The sequence below is a fragment of the Telmatherina bonti genome (genome assembly GCF_933228915.1).
Source record: "Telmatherina bonti genome assembly, chromosome: 10".
Classification (NCBI taxonomy): Eukaryota; Metazoa; Chordata; class Actinopteri; order Atheriniformes; family Telmatherinidae; genus Telmatherina; species Telmatherina bonti.
The window spans coordinates 12,559,681-12,581,493 of NC_136628.1; the positions used below are offsets into that span (position 1 = coordinate 12,559,681).

The 21,813-nt window shown below is 40.2% G+C and overlaps 1 protein-coding gene across 3 annotated transcripts in view; it reads right to left on the reverse strand.

Annotated features, from left to right (window-relative positions):
• The window catches only part of ttc3 (tetratricopeptide repeat domain 3), a 49,816-nt gene that overhangs the window by 5,055 nt on the left and 22,948 nt on the right, over nt 1-21,813 (reverse strand). For all 3 annotated transcript variants that reach the window (XM_079247812.1, XM_079247811.1, XM_079247813.1), the window contains exons 15-39: nt 21,173-21,203; nt 20,238-20,298; nt 19,999-20,068; nt 19,743-19,928; nt 19,526-19,606; nt 18,199-18,308; nt 17,977-18,103; nt 16,523-16,645; nt 16,231-16,332; nt 16,029-16,121; nt 14,750-14,814; nt 11,984-12,120; nt 11,540-11,860; nt 11,150-11,425; nt 11,035-11,072; nt 6,960-7,016; nt 6,768-6,868; nt 6,529-6,684; nt 3,536-4,109; nt 2,445-2,513; nt 894-1,043; nt 658-797; nt 497-565; nt 327-423; nt 89-192 (exon numbers count right to left, since the gene is read on the reverse strand). In XM_079247812.1, coding sequence (XP_079103938.1) covers nt 89-192; nt 327-423; nt 497-565; nt 658-797; nt 894-1,043; nt 2,445-2,513; nt 3,536-4,109; nt 6,529-6,684; nt 6,768-6,868; nt 6,960-7,016; nt 11,035-11,072; nt 11,150-11,425; nt 11,540-11,860; nt 11,984-12,120; nt 14,750-14,814; nt 16,029-16,121; nt 16,231-16,332; nt 16,523-16,645; nt 17,977-18,103; nt 18,199-18,308; nt 19,526-19,606; nt 19,743-19,928; nt 19,999-20,068; nt 20,238-20,298; nt 21,173-21,203 — 3,338 coding nt within the window. The remainder of the gene's footprint in view (nt 1-88; nt 193-326; nt 424-496; nt 566-657; nt 798-893; nt 1,044-2,444; nt 2,514-3,535; nt 4,110-6,528; nt 6,685-6,767; nt 6,869-6,959; nt 7,017-11,034; nt 11,073-11,149; nt 11,426-11,539; nt 11,861-11,983; nt 12,121-14,749; nt 14,815-16,028; nt 16,122-16,230; nt 16,333-16,522; nt 16,646-17,976; nt 18,104-18,198; nt 18,309-19,525; nt 19,607-19,742; nt 19,929-19,998; nt 20,069-20,237; nt 20,299-21,172; nt 21,204-21,813) is intronic.

Genomic DNA, 21,813 nt, shown 5'->3' on the forward strand with positions numbered 1-21,813 from the left:
ACCACCGTTAGCCCAGACTGGTTAGTTTGTCCTCCTGCAGGCAGGGAGGAGATCCCTTTAGATTTCAGAGTGACTTCCCTCCTCTTACCTGTGTACGACTTCTTCCAGTTTAGTCACCAAAGCCTTGGCGTCTGCCAGCTCTCGGTAGAGACCGTACAATCCCTGATCCCGGCTGCTTTCCACAACAGACACCTGCAAGGTGCGAGACGAGAAGGTAACGGGATGAAACACACAAACATCATTTCTGGATTCCTTCCACGACTGGAAATGTTGGTTTTCACATCTCTGAAGGGCTTGGTTTAGTGATGAAGGTGTGTGTGAGCTACCTGAGCTGTGTGAGACCTCCTCGTAGCTGATGTTAACAAGGATTTGCAGCGCTTGATCTCGTCCTCCAGACTCATTTTCTCTGCCGCCGACTGATTGCTGCAGGAACAATGAAGAAAGCAATAAGTCTGAAGGTCTTAATCTTTCATCTTGCATCCTCCTCGCAGCTTACCTTAGCTCCAAAAAATCCCTCAGCTTGACTTCATAGCTGGCTTTCTTCTCTCGGATGTTGCGAGTCAGACTGCGGAAAGGAAAACGTTCAGAAACGAGCCCTGATGAAGAGTTCAAGCTTCACGCTGGAAGTGGAAATGCATGCGGGTCTCTCAGTCTCACCTCGCCTGCTCCTCAACCAGCTGCTCTATCGCCGTCTTGAGCGACTTTAATACCTCCTGGTTGGCTTTCTTCTCCTTCTGGTCCCTTTTCACCTCCTCCTCCAGCTTCTGCTGGAACATCACCAGCTCCTTATTGGTTACCTACACAGGAAAGAAGAAACAAAAAGACACTTTGCTCTTATAAATCAGATATTTACATAAGTACCTGAACCCAGCAAGGAAAGACATTAACCGTACCTGTATATTTGTAGTTATCTTCTTTATCTCGTCTTCAAGTAAAACGATATCTTCTCTGCTATTTAGATTCACTTTGTAACTGCCGTTTGCCATTTTCTTGATCTTTTGCTCCAACTTCTTGATGCTTCTCTCCATTTTGTTAATGTCACCCTGCAGAGAAGGCGACAGTATCCAGACAGGTCCATAACTTACTTATGACCATGTTGAATGACAGGTGGAGAAAAACGTGAGGTATTAAAGTTACACACTTTCCAGTCACACACTCCTCTCTATTAAATGCTACGTGGTAAATTGTTCTGGGTTTCTTACATTTTATAGCATGTTTAGATAAAAGAACCTCCAGCTGAAAGTGGTTCATCGCAACAGAAGAACTGGCCAAACTGAACAAACATTGAATAAAACCAGTTGTGCTCACTTACAGGTTCTTTTTTTTCTTCTTTTTTTTTGTTACTAAACTAAAACAAAATATTTTCTTTGTTTCTGTATTTGCCCAGTTCAGAGTAGTTCAGTTTACTGCAGATGTACAATTACAGTCAATGTTATTCGACCCCCCCCTCTACAAATTAGGTTTAATGGCAAAATGTACAAACTAGAAGCTGTTCGCAAAAAAAAAGAGAAAAAAAATCTAACAGGAACCATTTAAGTAGCCCAACACAGCTAATAATATGAGTAGTTTCTCCAGATCCAACAGAAGATGCCCGTTTCAGCGACCGCTGCAGTCCCAAGAGCATCAAACTGGTTTGAGATATTTTAAAAAATCGGATGAATAAAAGGCAAATTTAAGCAAATGCTGATCGCAAAGATTTATAATAAAAACTATGCCTGTGTTTTTATCAGACTGTATATAAAAAGATGGACGGAGCCTGTGTGACGTCACCCATAGGTTTCAGAAGAGCTGAATTGAAGCTCGGTGGGCGGTTCCTACCGTCATCTTGGCAGAGGCATGCGTGTCGTCTCGTCCAGAAAATACAAATATGGGCAAAGAGGTGGAGCTGAGAGTGAGGCTGTGAGCGTCATGGTGGATGATTGACATTGAGCAAACTCCGAGCTTTTTGTAGCTATGAGCTAACCCGGGGATAACAAAAGCTAACCAGCTAACGGAGGTAAGTGGGCTAAAGCTAAGTCACACTGTTAATCAGCTAAAAACCGCGGTTGTTCTACATTCTTCTTACTTGAAGTGGGAGATTGGTACCTGTCAATCAAAAGGACCCGCCCCTAAAAAATGCCAAATTTTGAGATTAAATTACTTTTAAATGGGAAAAAAATTCACTCCCCCCACAGTTGTCATGAAGGTAAACCTGACCTATTAAACCGAAAATGGATTTTTTTGTCTGGAGGTTGCCGCTTGGTTTTTTTTCCATGTATTTAATTATTAGCTGTTCATCAGTTTAATATTTACAAATTCAAAATAAATTGGTCATCGGACAAATTTGCCATCTCAGTAACTGAGTATCTCTGATAAAATCTGTAACTCCTGGAATCAGGTCAGAATCCAAACATGAATCAGACGCCCTCCAGCTGATGTCAACCCACATCAGCAGACTAACTTACCTGGCATTTCTCAAAACGCTCATGAGGTTCTGTATTCACCGCCACGCTCCTCAAAGTCTCCTTTAACGTCTGAAAGAAGAAATAAATCATTTTAAAGTGAAAAACTTCAACAATATGTTTCCTTCAGACCAACATCCTCCAGTCTGTTTTTACTTTCGTTTCATGTGTGTAACTAAGATCCAGGCAGAGCGTTGCAGGGACTGTGAGGGCCTTGTGCCTCTAGGGGGCATCACACCTGCACAGCACCACTTTTCTTTAAATCAGTACCATCGTAATTTTGTCTGTAATTTGTTGCATAGCAATAAACAGTTCTAATGAAGATGAACATGTTATGACTGAAAAGTGTCTTAAACTGCTGTTTAAAAGGTCAAGATGGCAAAATAAAGATGCTGATGTGACATCATTCACAGATGACAGATTTCTTTTCTTTTTTAAATAAATTGCAGTATTAGAGTATGTCTACCGTAATATACAACATGGGGCTTTCACAGCTTACTTTGTGTGTGTTGTAAGGGGAAAAAAAAGGCAGGGAATATTAATTTAACCATCAAAGCTGAAAACAATTTCACTCATTGAAACTGTACTTGTATTTAACACCTTTAAAAAGGATGTGCCAACAGTGTGTGTGTGTGTGTGTGTGTGTGTGTGTATCACTGTAAAAACAGACAGCCCCGTTAGGGTATATGTACTTATGCTATTACTTAAACTCTACTTTTTTTATTAATAAGTATTGCATAGCGTGAAAGACAATGTTACATGTTACAACTCCCTGTAAGTTAATATGCAGAAAAATATTGTACGAACCAGTATTGAATGAAATATACTGTTTGGGATATTGAAGCAGTTTTAGTAAACGGATCACTTTAGAAACTATCATGCAACATGGGATTGGGGGTGTGTCAGTATGTGTGTGTGAATGATTACGTGTCTATTTGCTTTACTTGTTATACTATATGTAAGGCACTTTGAGATGCTTCTTGTATGAAAGGCGCTATACAAATAAACTTTGATTTGATTAAATGTAACGGTGGTGGAAACACTGCGATATTGCATGAGTTGAACTGGAGCTGTGGTGAAACGATGGCGTTTACCTGCACCGATGTGTTTCTTCTCAAAACGATTTCATCAGGCACCCCGGAGGTGGCTCTGCTTGAAGATGAATCAGTTTCCAAAATCCCATCATCGACCTCAAAGCTATCAAGATCCAGTTCTTCATAACCATTAGAAAGAAAGTGAGCAGCTTGGTCCTCGTAGCCGTTAGTCCAATTGTAGAGGCACTCATTTCCTGATGACTGGTATGGATTTGGCAGGATGGGATCGATTTCACTGTGTGCAGATGAATAATCCCCCAGACAGCTTGTGAGGTGAGCTGGGATGTCTCCATACAAATCAGGAGACAAAGAATAATGTTCAGGATCAAATATTTCGTCCAGGTCGTCCAGGCTTGTTCCATGAGCAGCTTGTTGCATGGAAACGGCATGTTTGCCCAAACCAATACATCTCCCCAGCTTTATGAAGCGAAGAGACTCCAGCAGGAAGGACTCAAAGCCACCAGCTTCTTCAAACTTCTGCTGAACCATAGCAGGGAAATGTTCCAGTTCACCAACCAGCAGAGGGTCGCTCGCCATCAGGGGACCATGCTCCTCCAAGATCTGAGCAAAGTAGCTGCGGAGAGACAATGCCGAAGTTCATATCGTACAGAAGGGCAGAGTTTAGACAAACACACGAACCGTGTGACCGCTTTGCAGCATCCAGCAGCAACTAAGAGCTCCGTCCTAACGTCAGAAAAGTTCACAGCTCGCAGACGTGTAACGCCATTAAACCTCAACGTTCAGCGTCTAATCTATTCCTACACATGGGCTTGTTTATTTTGTGGATGTGCTGACATATAGCAGCAGAGCTACCAGTGTGAAACCTTTTTCCCCCCCATTACACAGTTCAGCACAACTCACTTATTGTTTTACCATCAAATAGTACCTTAAACCTCTTTATGAACTACTTCCACTGTGGTTCTGTGTCCTGAGCTGCTACATTTGACAGCTCCCTGCAGCTTCACGGACACATCAAAACACCCCCTCGTACTTTAACGTTGTTTAAAATCAACAGAAAAAAATACAACATAGACTGAAGAACATTTGGTACAAAAATCACAGACATAAGGATGTTCGCAAACTCCCTTTGGGATAAATCAAGGTTTTTTCTTCTCTTCTTCCAATCACCACAAAACCACAAATGCTACTGGGAAACCAGAAGTTTAACAATAAAACTACGAGTTTTAACCAGGAAACCACGAGTTTTTACCAGGAAACCACTGGTTTTAACCAGGAAACCACGAGTATTAACCAGGAAACCACGAGTTTTTACCAGGAAACCACGAGTATTAACCAGAAAACCACGAGTATTAACCAGAAAACCACGAGTATTAACCAGGAAACCACGAGTATTAACCAGAAAACCACAAGTTTTAATCAAGAAACCGCAAGTTTTAACAACGAAACTACAAGGAAGACGATACAAGATACTTCTATTTTGCCAAAACATTTCAGATCATTCATGGCGTACCACTTGGCTCAGTTCTCAGTCTCCTCCTCTATACTGACAAGCCAATAAAACCCACTGAAGCTTTACAAATTCAGTCCAGCAAAATGTCTGATTCCAACATTAGTTTTCATGCTCAGGTCTAACATGTAGTTCAGCCTCGTTTTTCCCAGGATAAGACGACAACCAGGAAAAAAAATCAAATTTTTGTAAACTTCAACTTACTGCAATGAATTTAAAATGCTGCGACAAGCCTCCTTATTAACACAGAGCAGTGTGCGCTACTCTCTTCTGGCTTTTTGTTCGATTAACCTGCTTTTCAGATTGTCGACCGGCTGCACGTCCTTTTGACAGCGAGAATCCACACATAATATCTTTCTAAATATCTTCTGATCACAGTGTGACAAGATCAGGCTTTTCTACTGAAATACCGCCTCAGACACACACACACCTTTAATACTCTCTATTTCCATAAAGCCTTTTTTAAATTTCTACAATTTATTTATTTATTGAAGGGAATTTAGTTCCAGTTCTTTCATAAAAATATTCTTCATGTCTGAGTTAGTTTTGTTGATATTTCTCTGCTGCTCTTTAGCACTTTGTAACATTGTTTAGAAAAGTGCTGATTGAATAAAGTTTTATTATTAACATCACTCGGCAGTCCTTTGTAAAAGCAGGTCAACCATTGGCTGTTTGGCTCATTAATGCAAAACCATTTCCATCTCCAAACCATCTGGTGGCTTTTTCACATGGAGGATTTTGGAGAATTTAATCCGTACCGTTGCATAAAAACAGCATTTTAAAACTTTACTAAATTTTAACAGTTTGTTTAGCTAGAATCTTAAGTGTCTAAAATTTTGGTAACTTCTTCATAAAAATGTTACATTTCTAACTTTTGGACATAAAAACAAAGCGATACTGTCAGTCCTAGAACATTAAACATTGCTGAGTGATACATTCTGACTGTAGATGATCAACACTGTTACAAACTTTATTCAATAAATATTTAACAATATAATTTAGCGATATTGGCAGCATTTTCAGCCGATACATCCATCGCAAATCACAACCAGTTCTGCTCCTCCATCAAACCCAACCCTCCTCACTCCATCTTCGATGCCGCGTCATTTCATGCTCACATCAGTGACGTTACTCGCTCTGCACGTTTCCATCTCCGCCCCTCCCTCGCCCCCGTCTGTCCTTGTTCGCAGCCTCTTCACCTCTCTACCTCTTTTCTTTGGTCTCACTCAGAAATATCTCCACAAACCTCAGATTGTCCAGAATTCAGCTGCCACCTTTCCCCGCCTCCCTGATCCTACAGCACCTGTTACATCTCCTGCTACTCCTCATTTCTCTTGCTCCTCCTCCTCCTGCTGCTCCCTCAGGTCATCTTCCCTCCAGCCATCTCAGCACCATGAGGAGGAGTGAAACTCTTTCATATTGGACAGTCGTAACATCGATGAAAACTCACTTGTTCACGCGGTAACCACACGGTGGCGTGAGCCAGTAAAATGGAGAGACATTCTGGACTTTCAGCGGTACTTACTCATACAACCACTCTTTTGTCGTGTCTGGGTTGTTGTCCAAAATCTTTTTAAAGTGAGTTCTTTGCCCTGAGCTGTTGTACTGGTCCTCAAAATCAACCACTTGCTCTCGAAGGTGACTGGGAACGGTGAAGGGGTCAACGGGGTGAAGGAATGATCTGCCAACGGAAAGCTCAACGTAAGTCCAGTCTTCAATCACAGCAACTATCTGAGCATTCAGGAGGATCGAAGAACAACTTACAAAGAGTCATCTTCAAAAAATTCTTGGTCCCACTCTTCTCTTGGAATTACTCTCCCCACCGGGTGAGGGGTGAGGCTCCCCACGGGGAAAACAAAAAGACCCTGTGAGGAAGAAAACGGGAGACGGATCAGAAAGACGGTACGACATTCTTGTGAGAAAAAAAACAAAAAAAACAAAAAAACCTTCTCTCACCCTATGCTCTCTTTGCTTCTTTTTTCGGCCTCGAGTTTTACCCTTTATAGGTGAGTTCTGAAAAAAAAAAACATCAATTAGAAACAGAAACATATTTCTTATTGCAAGCAGGATTAAATCACCTGAAAGTAACTTCAACATTGAGAAACAGATGAACGTTACAAGTATATCAGCACTTTTGCTACATTTTCCCTGTACAGAAGAAAATTACAGCCCTCAAAAGCAGTTTTCTTATGTGCCAAGATGAAGGACAGAAAAAATATCAATACTCTCCAACAAATGATCGACTAAGCTGTTGGGGGATGATGAAACACAAACCACAGATCTCAGAACTGGACATGAATTTAATTCCAACCTGTGCTGTGGATTTCTGAAATGATGTCAGAGGTGTGTCGCGTGCTCAGGTATATACATGCATGTAGGTTGTCTCTCTCTCTCATTCTCTTTCTCGCTATAGATGTTTTTTTTCTCTTCTTTTCATTCTCTTTCTGTCCCTCTTCTATCCTCTCCAGTCCAGCAATACTCCAATCCAGAATATCAAGGGGGAACATTGTATCTATAAAGCTCCCCTCGGCAACAGTAACTTTGCTCAGCAGAACACGGCATCCAGACCATCATTCTGCCTGCTTAAATGCTGGACAAGACAAAAAAAATTAACAAGAAAAATAAATAAATAAATAAAATGTCAGAGGAAACTGAAAGGCATTCAGGTGAAGCTCAATGAAATACGACACCAACCAGAGACTCATCTAAACTACGGAAACTTCCTGAACTGGTCGTTTTGATCCTTCAGCAAAAACTTCATTAAAAAAAAAAAAACAATTTCACTTTAAGCATGTTTATGTATGTTCCAGGTGTGTTTATGTGTCTGGACGGATTTTCACAATGTTTCCCTGAACACGGGTCTTGGTCTAACTTAACTTCCATTAAATGTTGGGAATGATCTGGATCTGCATCTGGATGCAGGAAAACTTTAAAGGATTCTTTCTCATTGCAAGATGGGAACATTTACAGTACGCAGACATGCACCTCCACAACGAGTTCCCAACAGGTTTTACAAGACATCAAAGACACATCTGGATCCCAGCAACATTCTGGACACGACATTCAGACCAGGAAAAAAAGCCAGATCTTTGGAATTTTTATCACCGCAGGAGAATAAATGAAGATATAAACATGCAACAAGCACCACAATGTCGCCAAGACACCGTGGATTCATTATTAATGTGTCTGGAATCTGATGGAAAAATCTTGTAACTATGATATTGTGGATCCTCTGTAGAGGACAGATGTTCTCATCTCCTGCCTCAAAGAGTCGCTGGAACAACAACAACTACAAAAGGACGTAAGAACCAGGAGAAGGCCATCGTAAACCTCACTGTGGGGTTTCTAGAACAATAATTGAGGTAACCACTAAGTTGATTCTTAGTTCACCATATCCACTGAATGGGGCCACTCAGTTTGCAAACATGTTCCGTTTCCACGCTGCGGCGTAACCTAAAATGCTGTGTGAGTCAGATTTTTATCCTGGAACACCCAATAAATGTCCCCTTGACAACTAAATAACTAAATACTATGGCTGTGACGATACGCTTTCATCCCGATTTGATTTGATTTTTAAGGTGCCGATTCGGTTTAAATTGTGATTTTCGTGATTCTTTGACAAAATACGAATTTTTCTAGAGTAAAAAAAAAAAAAAAAAAAAAAAAAAAAAATGTTTGAAACTTTCGCTTGTCATTTTTCTTGATTTCAATGAGGAAAAACAGACCATGATTCTGCTGCTGTAATGCCCAAGAAGACAAGTAAAATGATGAGTAAAAACAATACAAAATGACTTTTTTTTTTTTTTTATCAGGGATGCACCGATACAGATAACAGTATCCGTATCGGCTCAATACCATGTGTGTGTACTCGTACTTGGTATTAATAAAAGTGTACCGATACCACAACCGATACCACACCAGTGTAGCCAGCGTAGATGTGTTTGATGACATGCTTCGGATGAGTTTTATAAGAAATAAATGCCTTGAATGTTAAAATGTGACATTTTTTTGTTCCACTAAAAGCGAGATCTCTGTTTTAAAACCACACATTTATAGTTGTATTTAGGTAAAATGAGCCAAATCAGAATAAGACTTGTTGAAAATGTTAGATCTGTAATGTTATTATATTTGTGTTTGTGAGGTAACTTCAGAAAGGATGGGTAATTTATTACAACCTAGTGAAATCTTACACAGTTATAACAGCAATAATAACCATCGTCACAATAATGTTCACATAAACACATTTGGTATCTGAAAATATCGGTATCGGCAGATATTCACATTTCAGATATCGGTATCGGATCGGAACTCCCAAAAAGTGGATCGGTGCATCCCTAAATTTCATGATAGATTTTTTTTTCTTCAAAAAAATAAAAATAAAAGATTTTTTCGTTTTGATTTAAAAAAAAAAAAAAAAAAAAAAAAAAAAAAATCTAAAAATTGTGAAGCAAAATAATCTCGATATTTAGTTTTCGATTCGATTCCCCACCTGTACTAAATACATTATGCATCATATTCACGGAAAAACAGTGCAGGCAATTAAAATATACATTTTAATTAAAATAAAATTAATTACACACGCACTGAGGCGTCGCCTCTGCATCACGCGTGGTAAGAGCTCATACGGAACCTCGTACCTATTAGACTATTTATTTAATTTACATTTATTTAATGAGCTTCGTGAAGTTGAAACGCCGCAAGTAGAGAGCTGCGTAACCCGAGGATCGCCTGTACAACTTTTGTTCCTTCTACTGGTCTGAGTGTCTGTGGTTCGTTGGGCTTTTTCCTCCTACAGCATCTAAAAGTGGATCCACGTGAAGGACAACAACATCGATTAGAAGTCACTGTATGGATGGAAAGTATCCTCGTGCTCCCGGAGCTTTTCTGAAGCTCTTATACACACATGATCCCAGCAGAGTTTCACAAAAACACTTCAGCACACCAGAAAACCACATCCACCACTCAGCAAACCATTTACAGTACAGTTTTAAGGGAAGCCAACAGATTGCAGAGATAAACGCTGTGAAAGAAACGTGTTCGCTCATTATGTAAAACAACTGCAGCTTAATGATAAGATCAGCCGCAGGAGAAGCAACAATACTGGTGGGTAGAAAGATAAAAAGAGGAAGTTAAAGATCACACCAGTAAGTGGATGAAATCATGAGCAGCAACAGATTTCTCTCACTGACAGACCCGACACCAATCTAACACAACTGGATGAAAAAAACAATTATAAGGACGTTGTAGACAATGTTTCACACACTGAAACGTTCCCAGTGGCCAGCTGTTGGCTGAGCACACAGGCTCCATTTGGGCGTATTTGATGTCTGTCCAGAGATTACACACCGACAGAAAGGATGTGAGACAGAAGAAACTGGTTCATATGGTGGACATACGGGTCTTTATCCAGTCCAACCACATTATGAGAAATATGCTTTGCAAAACAAACCAACATTGTGAACTGAACAAACATTTTTCTACTGATAGAAAATGTCCGAGTTAGACGAAGAGAAGGTGAAAATTACAGTCAGTCACGTCTGAATCTGAATATATTTGCTATTTAAAGGCAAGACGTGCGCCGCAGACAAATAAATCTGCAAACCGGCAGAACATCCGGGCCGCTTTCAGGATGCTTTTAGTAAAACAGACGTAAGCTCCTGTGATGTGCTTCGTTTTTTAAGAACTGTGTTCTGTTGTTTTTCCTGATCAGTGAGCAAAGTTTCCTTCAACGTGATTTAATGTGGAAAACTCCCGATTTTCTGATGTTTACATCGGTCACATCGTGTACTTTGATCCCACCATGGCCCGTTCAACTTCTTCATTTTTAAAAGAAAAAATACTGTCGACACTACAGGACTAATTACTGCCGATGTCCGTACCACACCTCCTCCGGCCGAGCGGTACGTTTCAAGTATGTTGTCTCAAAGCCGTGGGATGCCTTTTTAGACCTGATTTACCCTAAATGCATAGTTTTCTGTGAGAAACTTCTGCCAGAGGAAACATGAACCTAAGAAAACCTTAAAACACTTACATTTTCATCAGACTTTTTTAACACTGAACAATGTCCATCTGAAAAACAAAGCACAACGTGAAATCGCAAAGAGAAACCAGCCGCTCACCTCGATTTTCCATTCTGATATACGTACCCATCATATCAAAATATTCATCCAGTATAGAGTGGCAGGACACATAGTCATCTCTATGCTCCTCAAGAGTCCAGATAAAAAGTCTCATGTCATGTGGAGGAGCCTGTTTTAGGTACTCAGTCACAGTCAAGCCAATGCTTGCAAAAACCTCCGGTCTAGTGTCAAGTTTCTCTATAATCATCTCCTGCAGCGGTTCAAAGTTGAGCAGAACGGCCAGATCCAGCTGCTCCAAGTGTCCCGCGTAGCGTTCAATGAATGTCTGAGCTGCATTCAAACCTGGAAGCAGGAAGCAGATGGTCAGGCCTCAAGTTCAGACTTTAAACCACATTCAGAGTCCCGTAAAGTTTGGCGTGTTCGCCGTCTCCATGCGGAGCATGTGGCGAGGCTGACCTGCGTCGTTGAGCTGACCCGCCCAACTGCTGAGCTTAGGGTTCACATCCACACAACTACTAAGAAGTTGGATAAAAACTCGAGCCCAAACTCGGTTCTTCCTCTCCAGCAGCAGCTCGACAGCTTGACCAAAAGACCCGAGCGGCTCCTCCTGCCAGTTCAAAAGCCTCCCAGCGAGCTGGTTCCCCCTCAACAAGTCCAGTTCCAGCCATGGCTTCAGGCTGCTGGTCAGAGCAGAAACATGGAGACTCTTCTCCTCCTTCAGAAGACTCATGTTCTGACTGATCTGCAGTAGAACTCTGTCTCTGTACACCAACCAGGCTGCCGGCACAGTGGAGACATGACAAACAGGTTCATTTAGATAAACATGGACTCTTGGTTTGGACAGATGATTTAGAGTCAGGAGACAACATCAACACGGCAGAGCAGCAGGTGAAACGGTACCTTTATGTTGACTCTGAGATCCAGAGTTTTCTTTCAGCTGCACAATCTCATCAGAGATGATCTCATTATCTAGAAATGGCTGTTTATGATGCTTTCTCTTGAGTTTGTGCTCCTCCTTTGATTTTAACTTCTTTAGACTGAAAACAGAAGGAAACTGGTTATTTTAGAGACGTGAAAGCTTCAGCAGCCTTGGACAGGAAAGAAATACTTCTCCGTATTGACAAGCAATAATTACTTTTTAGATTTTATTCCAGAAAATGCAGCAAAAATGTCATTATTGATCTATATGTCAAACGAGCAAAACCACTCGGCACATTTAAGTCACAATCAAAGCAGTTTTTGTTTAAAGTAAATATTTTCTTTTCAAAGCAAAAATGTATTTAAATATACAGAAACTTCACTAAAATGACTTGAAACTATGAAGATAATTAAAACTAAGCTATAAAATTAAAACCATGCATCCGTTTTGGTGGAATCTTTGATATTTGTAGCATTTTTATACCATAAACAGCTATAAATAGAAAAGCATTTTCTAAAAACATTTTGTGGTGAACATGATTCAGAAGAGCAAAACTGTCTCCGTCTTGGTTGCCGGGTTGTCCACAGCTGAAAGGAAACCAGGACCTATTGCTCAGTTACGATTCAGAAGTTAGAATAATATCAGGAAACACAGGAAGGACCTCGAGGAGGCTCTCGGCACCAGGTATGACTGGAAGTGATGTGGGACGGTATGAACAGGACAAAGATGTTGAATCTTTACTCGTTTGCAGGTGATCCTGGTGGTAGAAGTTCATTCTTACAACCACAAACTGCTTTTATGATGTTGAAAACAGAACTATAAAACACTGAATGTTTTCAGCCTAATGTTGAGTTAACACCTGTCAGACTTTCAGTCTCTGCTTTCATTTTTTTAAATATCCTAATAAAGCTTTTTAATGCACCTTTGTCTGTTCATCATCAGTGAATCAGGAACAGAAGAAGGTAGAACATCGCTGCAGCTACGAGTGGAACATGGTCTGATGGAGGCACATTGAGCTGATTTGGTTCAACTTTCCTGTAAAGGTTTTCCAGGTATCCCTCCTCCAACACCCTTGACTCAGATCAGTCATTGTGTAGAGCTGTGGGAACCATTTAATGGAAGCCAGGTGTGTTGGAAGAGGAAAACAGCCCCAGAGGTCCCACTTTGACACCCTTTGTGTATAATAGTATGAATTCACATTAACATCTTGCAGGCTGCAGCTGCCTTGATGGGCAGGTGGGGATGAGGAAAATGTGAGTTTCTGTGAAACACAAACGTATGTTAGTTAAAAAGCTGAACCATCCATCTGAAGCCTCAGCTCACATGTCCTCTTTACTAGTAGTACCCATCCCAACCAACTAGTTAAGTCCTGACAACCGCCTTGTATTGATAAGTTGTTCTGACTCTGCTTTAAAGTGAACACTGATGTCACTTTTCCTGTTTTAAATGGTTCAAACTTTCAACGTTTTTCATCCATTTTGCGCAGCTCGTTTCACACCGCAGACCGCCACGGCGGCCTCTGAGCAGAGGAAAAATAAATCAGGCTCTACCTAAATATCTTGCATCATAACAAGTTTAACTATCCGGTAATTTCTGTTCCTCGTTACAGCTTGTTCAGAAATGTTCTTTTCAAGTATGTCAGAAAATGCCTGACAGCTCAGTCCGTACTGGTTAGTTTCCATGGCAACGATAAGCTCCGAAATGATTCTCTTCATTAAAAAACAACATGAAAGCAATCGAAAACTGCACACGTTTAGATGGTTTCATCCCATTTCATAAAGTTAAAGGGGATTCAGTTGATACTGGTTCTTAATGACATGTAACCTCCTATAACAAGGCTCAAAGGTAAAACACGCGTTATGTTTTCAGGTTAGCCTGTCACGGTAACAAAAGTTGCCATGCGATTAATTATCTCAGAAATGATTGCAATAAACGATAATATTGCATGAAGCGATTATTGTTATTTTGAGACCATTTTCAACTAAAATAACAACAATGCTATAATAATGTAAATACACCCTTTCAAAAATCAACACTTAAACATTTAGCTCGATGTGCCGACTAGTTTACGCTCATCCAGTCCCCAGTCTGCTAAAACAGATCAGGGTTTCGGCAACGTTGTTATCTGGAACATATGGTCTGTAAACACCATGTAACACATAGAGTTACATAGTCCATGGTAAAGCTCATATAAGGAGACATGTCTGGATGTCACCAGAGGTGGAATGGTAAAGCTGAATGTCTTTGATCACCTTCAGTATGTTATTTTTCATGTCACTGTAAAGTTGTGGAATTGCTGTATGTAACATGTATGTTCCTCCAGGCAATTCATACTGGCTGTGAAATGTTTGCACCATTTTTATAAATGTCGCCTTTTTAACAACCTTAAAGGGCAGCATGGCTTTACCAACCACGCTGTCCGAGTGCACGCCATGTTGCACCGTCCTGTTTGTATTTATCTGTCGGTTAAACAGCCCAGTGATCGTAGTGTCGGGAAGATGGAGCTAGCCTGTTTGTTGTGGACTTTTTTCCCAGCTGGGAAAACTGCAGTTGATGGTTGTGTTTTAAGTACAGATGGAAGCTTGTTGTGTCGCCGTGTTTAGTTAATGTTGTCTTAAAACAAATGCGTCACACAAAAGAAAGACATGAAAGTGATTGCATCAAGCAAAATTATTGTGCGATTTCTTGACTTATTGCGACAGGCGACGTTCAGGGAAACAAACGGTTTGAGGTGGATTTAGCCTTACCTTGTACATTTCTGATTCACTTTTGGCTTCTTTGGCATCTGCGGTTTCATAATCTCTGTTTCAAACTGAAAAGATAAAAATTCAACATTAATCATTCATCTTCAAACATAATAAGAAAGAATATTTCTGTAAAATATTTAAAATGTTTTCATTTGTTGCCTGAGATGAAAGGAACCTTCCATATAAACAATCTGTCCTCCATCAGCAACGTCTTTGTCAACATTTTCTGCTTTCAAAGCGAGCGCTACAGACCCACATAACTCCTGGCTACTTCCCGCTCCTTAACCAATCATACGCAACTTCCCAAGGTTGCCAAGCAACAGTGCAATATTTGATATTTTATGTCTGCAAAAGAGCTGCAACCTGCAGGGTTGGAAGCTCGTGAAAGACCAGACGTAGTTTCAGCAAAACCTCAGATGACTCTGCAAGCGATCAAACGCAGTGAAACAAAGATCAATACCGGAGAATCTGATGCGAGGCGGGAAAAACGAGAAACTAAATTCTTTACAATATGAATGCAGAGCTGGAAAAGTTTTCCTCGACAGATAAGTTCCAATATTTTCCTTAAATTAACCTAAAAGTTTCATTAATTCACAAAGTTTAGTCTAATTTTACGTTCAGCGCTCATTAAACCCATTTGTGCGGCTGCACAGATTAAAGAAGTAAACTGGCGAACTTTTAGTTTACAGCAACAAATATTGATGTTTTGTTCAAGTGAAAAGTGTTTGGCCCCTGAACTTGCATAATTAATATCAAATGTATTCAATAAGTGAGACTGAAGGAAAGCAGCAGCTGAAAGAAACGTACGAGGACAAAACTCTGACAAAGGAAGCCTCGGTGTGTTTTTTTAAACTGCCCTTCTTTTTGTGTGAGTTGTACTGTGTGTGTGTGTGTGTGTGTGTGTGTGTGTGTGTGTGTGTGTGTGTGTGTGTGTGTGTGTGTGTGTGAGGGGTACACACATACACCGATTATCTTTCCCAAGCCAGCAATAACAATCCTCACCATCCTCATCTTAAACTCCTGTAAACTCAATCAGTAACAGACCCTGCAGACAACACGGCCTGCGTCGTTCAAACTGTTTGATTGGCAAGAAAATGCAAAAGAAAAGAAAACAAAGAACCTTGAGTCGCCCCGTCTTTATGAAAAACCTTTATAGACTAGTTAACCCTCGTGTCCAGGTATGATTCTCCATCATCTACAAACTGGCAACCCTTCGTAACTCTCCAAAGGGGAAGCGAAGGGTGTGTAACACGTGCTGCTTCTTTCAGATGTACCGTACCTTACATTTAACCAACCCCGTCGGACCAAAGATCCTGATACAACAGATTTGTCCGACGCAGTCTGGAGTCAAACAAGCCTCTCGCAGAATATCCTGCAACACAAAACACATCCAGGTCAAACAGAGTCAACGGATCACACAAGTCCAAGAAGATTAACCCTGAACATTAGTCTGAACAAATCCTTTCAGAAGTTAAATTCACCTTTTCACTCTTCTCACAGAACGTTGTCGTCTTCAGGCTTTTCCAGCAGTTTATGTGGAATTCAACCCTGCAGCTCTGACAGCAGCCAATCTGAACGTAGCCCTGCAGAAACACACACACACACACACACACACACACACACACACACACACACACACACACACACACACACACACACACACACACACACACACACACACACACACACACACACACACACACACACACACACACACACAGTCAGGGCTTCGCACATCCTAACACCAAAACATTCAGACAGGCTGCCACTTACCTTAAAATCCGGATCAGTGAAGTAGATTTCAGCTTTCAAAGAGGACAGGCATTTCTCAAGGCGACAGACGCCATCAGGAATGGGAGGAAACTTGCACAAGTCTATAGCTTTCTCCAAAACTTCCTGAAATTTCACACACAAAACCTTCTGAGTATACTTTTAAAAACACTAATGAACGTTATACGCATGCAAAAAAGCAGCTGTAGAAAAAAGATGTAAATAAATACGGATTGTTCAGCCATGAGAGCAGATTTTACAGTGTCTTAACGAGAACGTTTTGGACTAGAAAAGTACGCGGAGAGCACAAATCTCCGCCTAGAGTCACAGATCTAAAAAGTTCCTGGATCCAAACGGGGATCCGGGTCAAATCAGTTGTTTTTTGTTTTTTTTTAACATTTCCAACAACTCCTGAACATTTCGTGAAAAGACCTCCATAACTTTTTGAGTTATATTAAACACAAACAGACCGATAAACACCGGTAAAAACCTAACGTCCACGGCGAAGGTAATTAAAATTCAAAGCATCTGTAATTTGTGGAGTTTATGGCGACAAATGAGTTGTACCTACTAACAGAAAAGTTGTTCAAATTTTTAAGAATAAATGTACAACATGTTAACTAAGAAAATATAAACATTCACAGATTTAGAAATGTCTATAAAATGTCTATATTCCGCTGTTTGTTTAGTGAATCTGGCTCCAGGCCTGTTTATGGTTCCAGGGAGACGATCATCTCTGCAAAGATCTGCAATCATCTGTCAGCTGCGACACACTGCGGCTGGTTTTTATTAAAGGGAAGCTGGTTGAATTTTGTCACATTATTATTAATATCATTTTTACAAATATTTAGTGATCGCTTAAGTTTTCTGATTAATTCTACCCGTTTAATTTATATTTCTAGTTACCAAGGTGACGGTTCACCATTATGATTGGCTACCTGAAGAAAAGATGTGATAACGGCAGCTATGACGACGGGCCATGCATGCACTGATATTTAACTCTGTGCACGCAGAGCGATCGCACAGAAAGACCCAAAAGTCTCAAACAGCAATCCGTCAAAACGAGAACACAAGCAGCTGCAAATCTTTTTTTTCTTTTTGACCCACTTGCTAAAACTGCAACAGAAGGAGGAAGAAAAAAAAAAAAAAACAACCAAATAAAACACAGGTCAGACGAACTCAACCCGTTAATGAGAAAAACAAGTTTTATTTTGTTTTTTTCCCCCTGGAGATTAATATTAGGATTCTGAGTTAAAGTAAATCTAACTTTTGACATGCAAGAACAACATTTAAATTATTAATATGAACTCTTATACAGAAGACTGGACCTTCTTTATTAAACTGCAACATTTTGATGGAGCTGCATGAACATCTTACACACATCTTACACACTGTCCAACACGAAGGAATTCGCCATCTGATTTACAAAATGCTCCAGACAACAAACACAAACCTACCTTGAAATATTCAGGCTGTGTTTCTTTGACAATGTCTTTGGTTAAAGGCCAGGTGAGTTTACCAGGTGTAATCTGATTCTTCACCATCTGCAGGGAATCCGCAAACTGCTGCAGAGCGATCGCAAACCTGCCAAAAAGAAACACAAACAAATACGGTAGAGTCTGAAACGATCAAAGTGTGAGACAGTAGGAGCAGAAACTGAGGAGAGGACACCGCCGTACCTGTTTTCTCTCAGGTACACCCTGCCGATGGCGTAGTAAACCAGACACTGAAACGTCCGCTCCTCGTATGACTTCATTTTATCCAGGACTTTCTGAGCTTCTGCGAGTTCCTACGTTTGATAAAAGCAGCAGGAGAAACTTAGATACAAGTCTGAAACGTCTGTCACTAAATACTGGGAACATATTCGAGATTTTCCCACTTTCAGCCAGTAAACACAAAGCGTTTCTAATGTTTTGATAGAAATTCTCATTTTAGTCGACTTCTGATACAAATACGTTCCATCATGCAGTAAACTATATTCAGACTGCTGCAACTTGCTGCAGAAAGTACAGCGGCAGGAGGCCTTTGGGCTGAAACACCGGTGATACCGATAACAGATGAAACGGCACAAACTCCAAAAGGAAAAGCTGCCTTTAAAGCTGCGGTAGGTAATGTTGCTCAGAGACATTTTATTTTACTCTGAAGTGGTTCCACGTCCTGATAGTAGTCGATACATTTTGTAATCATGAACTATAAGAAATATAGTTAGACCCCTCAGTTTACTGTAAATCTGTAAAAACTTTGACCAATCCAGACGTTTGGACCGAATTGAAGTTGTTCATTTCTTATATTCTGTAAGCTTCCTCTCCCGGGTCCCCTCCTCCCCCTCCAGCATCGCATACCTGATAGACACACCCTGCAGATAAATACTTTTATATGCAGGGAATTGGGATTTCCCCGACCCGGACCTTCACATCTTGCTCCCTCCCCAACATTACCTACCCCAGCTTTAAATCTGACTACAGAATTTCAGCTATATGAGTGACATCGATGTGTCAAGGAAGGATGTACGACTGCAAATAGCTCCCATTTGCTCTTAGTCTCTGAAAAAAGCCACAATTCAGAAAAACCCAACATCAAACCAGCTGTAACCACTAATAAGAAAAGGAGAATTACAGGAAAGAGGTGTGGAATAATTACACCCACACAAAAACTGCTTATTACACAAACTCACGACAAGTAAACTGTTTTTATCTTGAAGTTATTGTGAAATTGAGTTTCCCAACACATATGAGTCTTTGGAGGGTTTTTCATATTCCTTGTCAGCATAAGGAGGTTTGGTTTCTACCTGCTCTTTCAGACATCTTCACATTATCATGAATTTAATATGAAATAAAATAATTCCAATCTTACACTGAGCTGTTGAGTGTTTATATGCATGTAGTAAAGATTTTATGGACACCACACCCTCATGTTGTTCATTTTGCAGAGAAACAAAGCTTGGATGACGAAGAGGCTGAGCTTTTCATGGATGATGCAACACAACCCCAACCACTTCCCAGTTACCTCAGGCTGGCCGATTTCTGTCAGAGCTGATGCACGTCCGAACAGCAGCAACAGCACGTCTAGCGTAGAAAGCCCGAGATCCTGAGAGAGTGAAACAACGCCACAGTTTAACTTCTGCACTTCACACCTGCTGGCATCAAGGCTGGAACTTCTGGAGCTTCTGAATCTCTGAAATCAAACCACTGCAAGCGGCTGAGGACAGCAGAAACTTTATTACCAGGTTATTAATGGTTAATCGGGAAGGAGTTATTATTTTGGGTACGAGTGTTTCCAGGAGCTTCAGGGCCTGGCTGAAGGCCTGCTCTGCGTTGCGGCTGCGCAGGTCGTACAGGGCAGTGAAGGCCTCCTGAACCATGAATCTCAGCTCTTTGCACACATCCGCTTTATCACCAGTCACCTGTTTCTAAGAACAAACAGAAGCACGTCAACCGCCTCAGAAACCTGAACAACCTACAGTGTGAAAACCATCTTACCTGCACGTCAGTCTGATCATTTATACTCTTGGTTTTCTTTCGTGTTGAAGCGTTGGACTCTACTTTCTCACTGGAAACACAGAAGTTTTAGTTACTTACAGTCAGACTGCAGTAACACGGACTTTACATCAAAGTGGAATTAAGTTGTGTAATTATTAGAAGCTGCAAACATTTCTTTATAGACATAAAGTCAAGCAAGTTGTGCTGTAAATGTTGCTGACGTAGAAAAAAAATCAAACCTTTTCGATGGTTTTGGGTCCTTAGGAACGACTTCTGGCTGTGCAGCTTTTTCATTTTTCCCTGCAAGAAAACATCAGGATTGTTTCAAATCATTCATGTGTGCGCACACACTCTTACTGCTAATACTGTGAATGTCTTTAGGATATATGAAGTAGATAATATAAAATACGTCTGGTTTGGTAATTGAAGATCCGGTAACAGCATGTAAACTTGCTTATAGCAGGAATTTTTTTCCATGAAAACCAAAATCCTGATGTTGGAAAGTGATCAAAGCAGACCCAGACCCAGAGTCCAAGTTGTGCAACCAAAATCATCTCAGTTCACTAAACTCTTCTCATGCTAAACCACAATACACATAAAACTCCAAAACATGAGTTTTAACACTGAACTAAATGGAGAAAATCGAGAATTGCGCTTTAAATTAAATCCTCACAGTAACTTTTATTCAGGCCTTTAATTTTTTATGACTTTTTTGTGATTTTTGCTGTTTGTTGTTGTCTTCTATGCTTCTTCACACCAGCTGTAACGTTTTTAATGTTTCATGTAAAACACTTTGAACAGTCTTGTACGTGAAAGGTGCTGTACAGATAAACCTGCCTTGGTTCACCTGACTGTTGCAGAACCGTTTGTCCACGACGGGACGTCTGGACTGAGACGTGCCAATAAAAGAAAACTGCCCAAACATGTAAACAGCAAAGGTCTCAAACCTTCAAGTCTTCACAGCATCCCTAAGTGTGTATTTAATGACACGAACATGCCGAGCAAACTAACACCAACACACCTTGCTGCTTAAAGCTAATTTTTTCAATTAAATCTCCAAAATCCTGAAGGAAAATGAAGCCATAAAAGCAGCTCTATGAGCTGGAAAATGGCCTTCCAGAGGAACAAGCTGGCAACAGGAGTTAGAGAATAAATATAAATACCTCACACTCACCAGATTTTTTGTCCATTTTATTTTCTGAAATCTGTCAACACAAGAGTTAAACACCAAATTAAAAAACAGGATACTAGTAAAAATGAGTGCAGACTATTTACACATTAATAGTTAGATGTGAAACTAGTATGGTTTCAATATTGCTGATAAAAAAAAAAGGTTTATAAGTAAAAAATAAAATTGTTTTAAAATAAATTTTTTTTTTTAAAAAGATGAAATATTGAAAAATTTGTCGAAAATTTCAATAAATGAGACGAGGGACAACTAACCCAACAACCAACATTAGAAATTTAAATTAAAATATATTGTGGTTCGTGAAAAAGTTTTTTGCAACTTAAAATTAATCTAAAATACTTTGGAGGTTTCATTAATATACACTCGTTATCAGAGATGTGTATAATAAACAATATGTAGCATAACTTCACTCAGCAAAGCAGTTGTTTAGTTTATCAGGACATTTTTAGACTTTAGATTTTTTTTAGATTTTTAGTCCAGTGTTCTTTCAAGCTGTTTTCATTTTTTCCCCCATTTTTTCTTCCCCCAATGATCCATATAAAGTTTACCATTTTCACTTCATATTTGGGGAATAAGCCCCAAAATAAGGAAATCACCCATCATGCAGGATGTTCATTCAGTTGTGT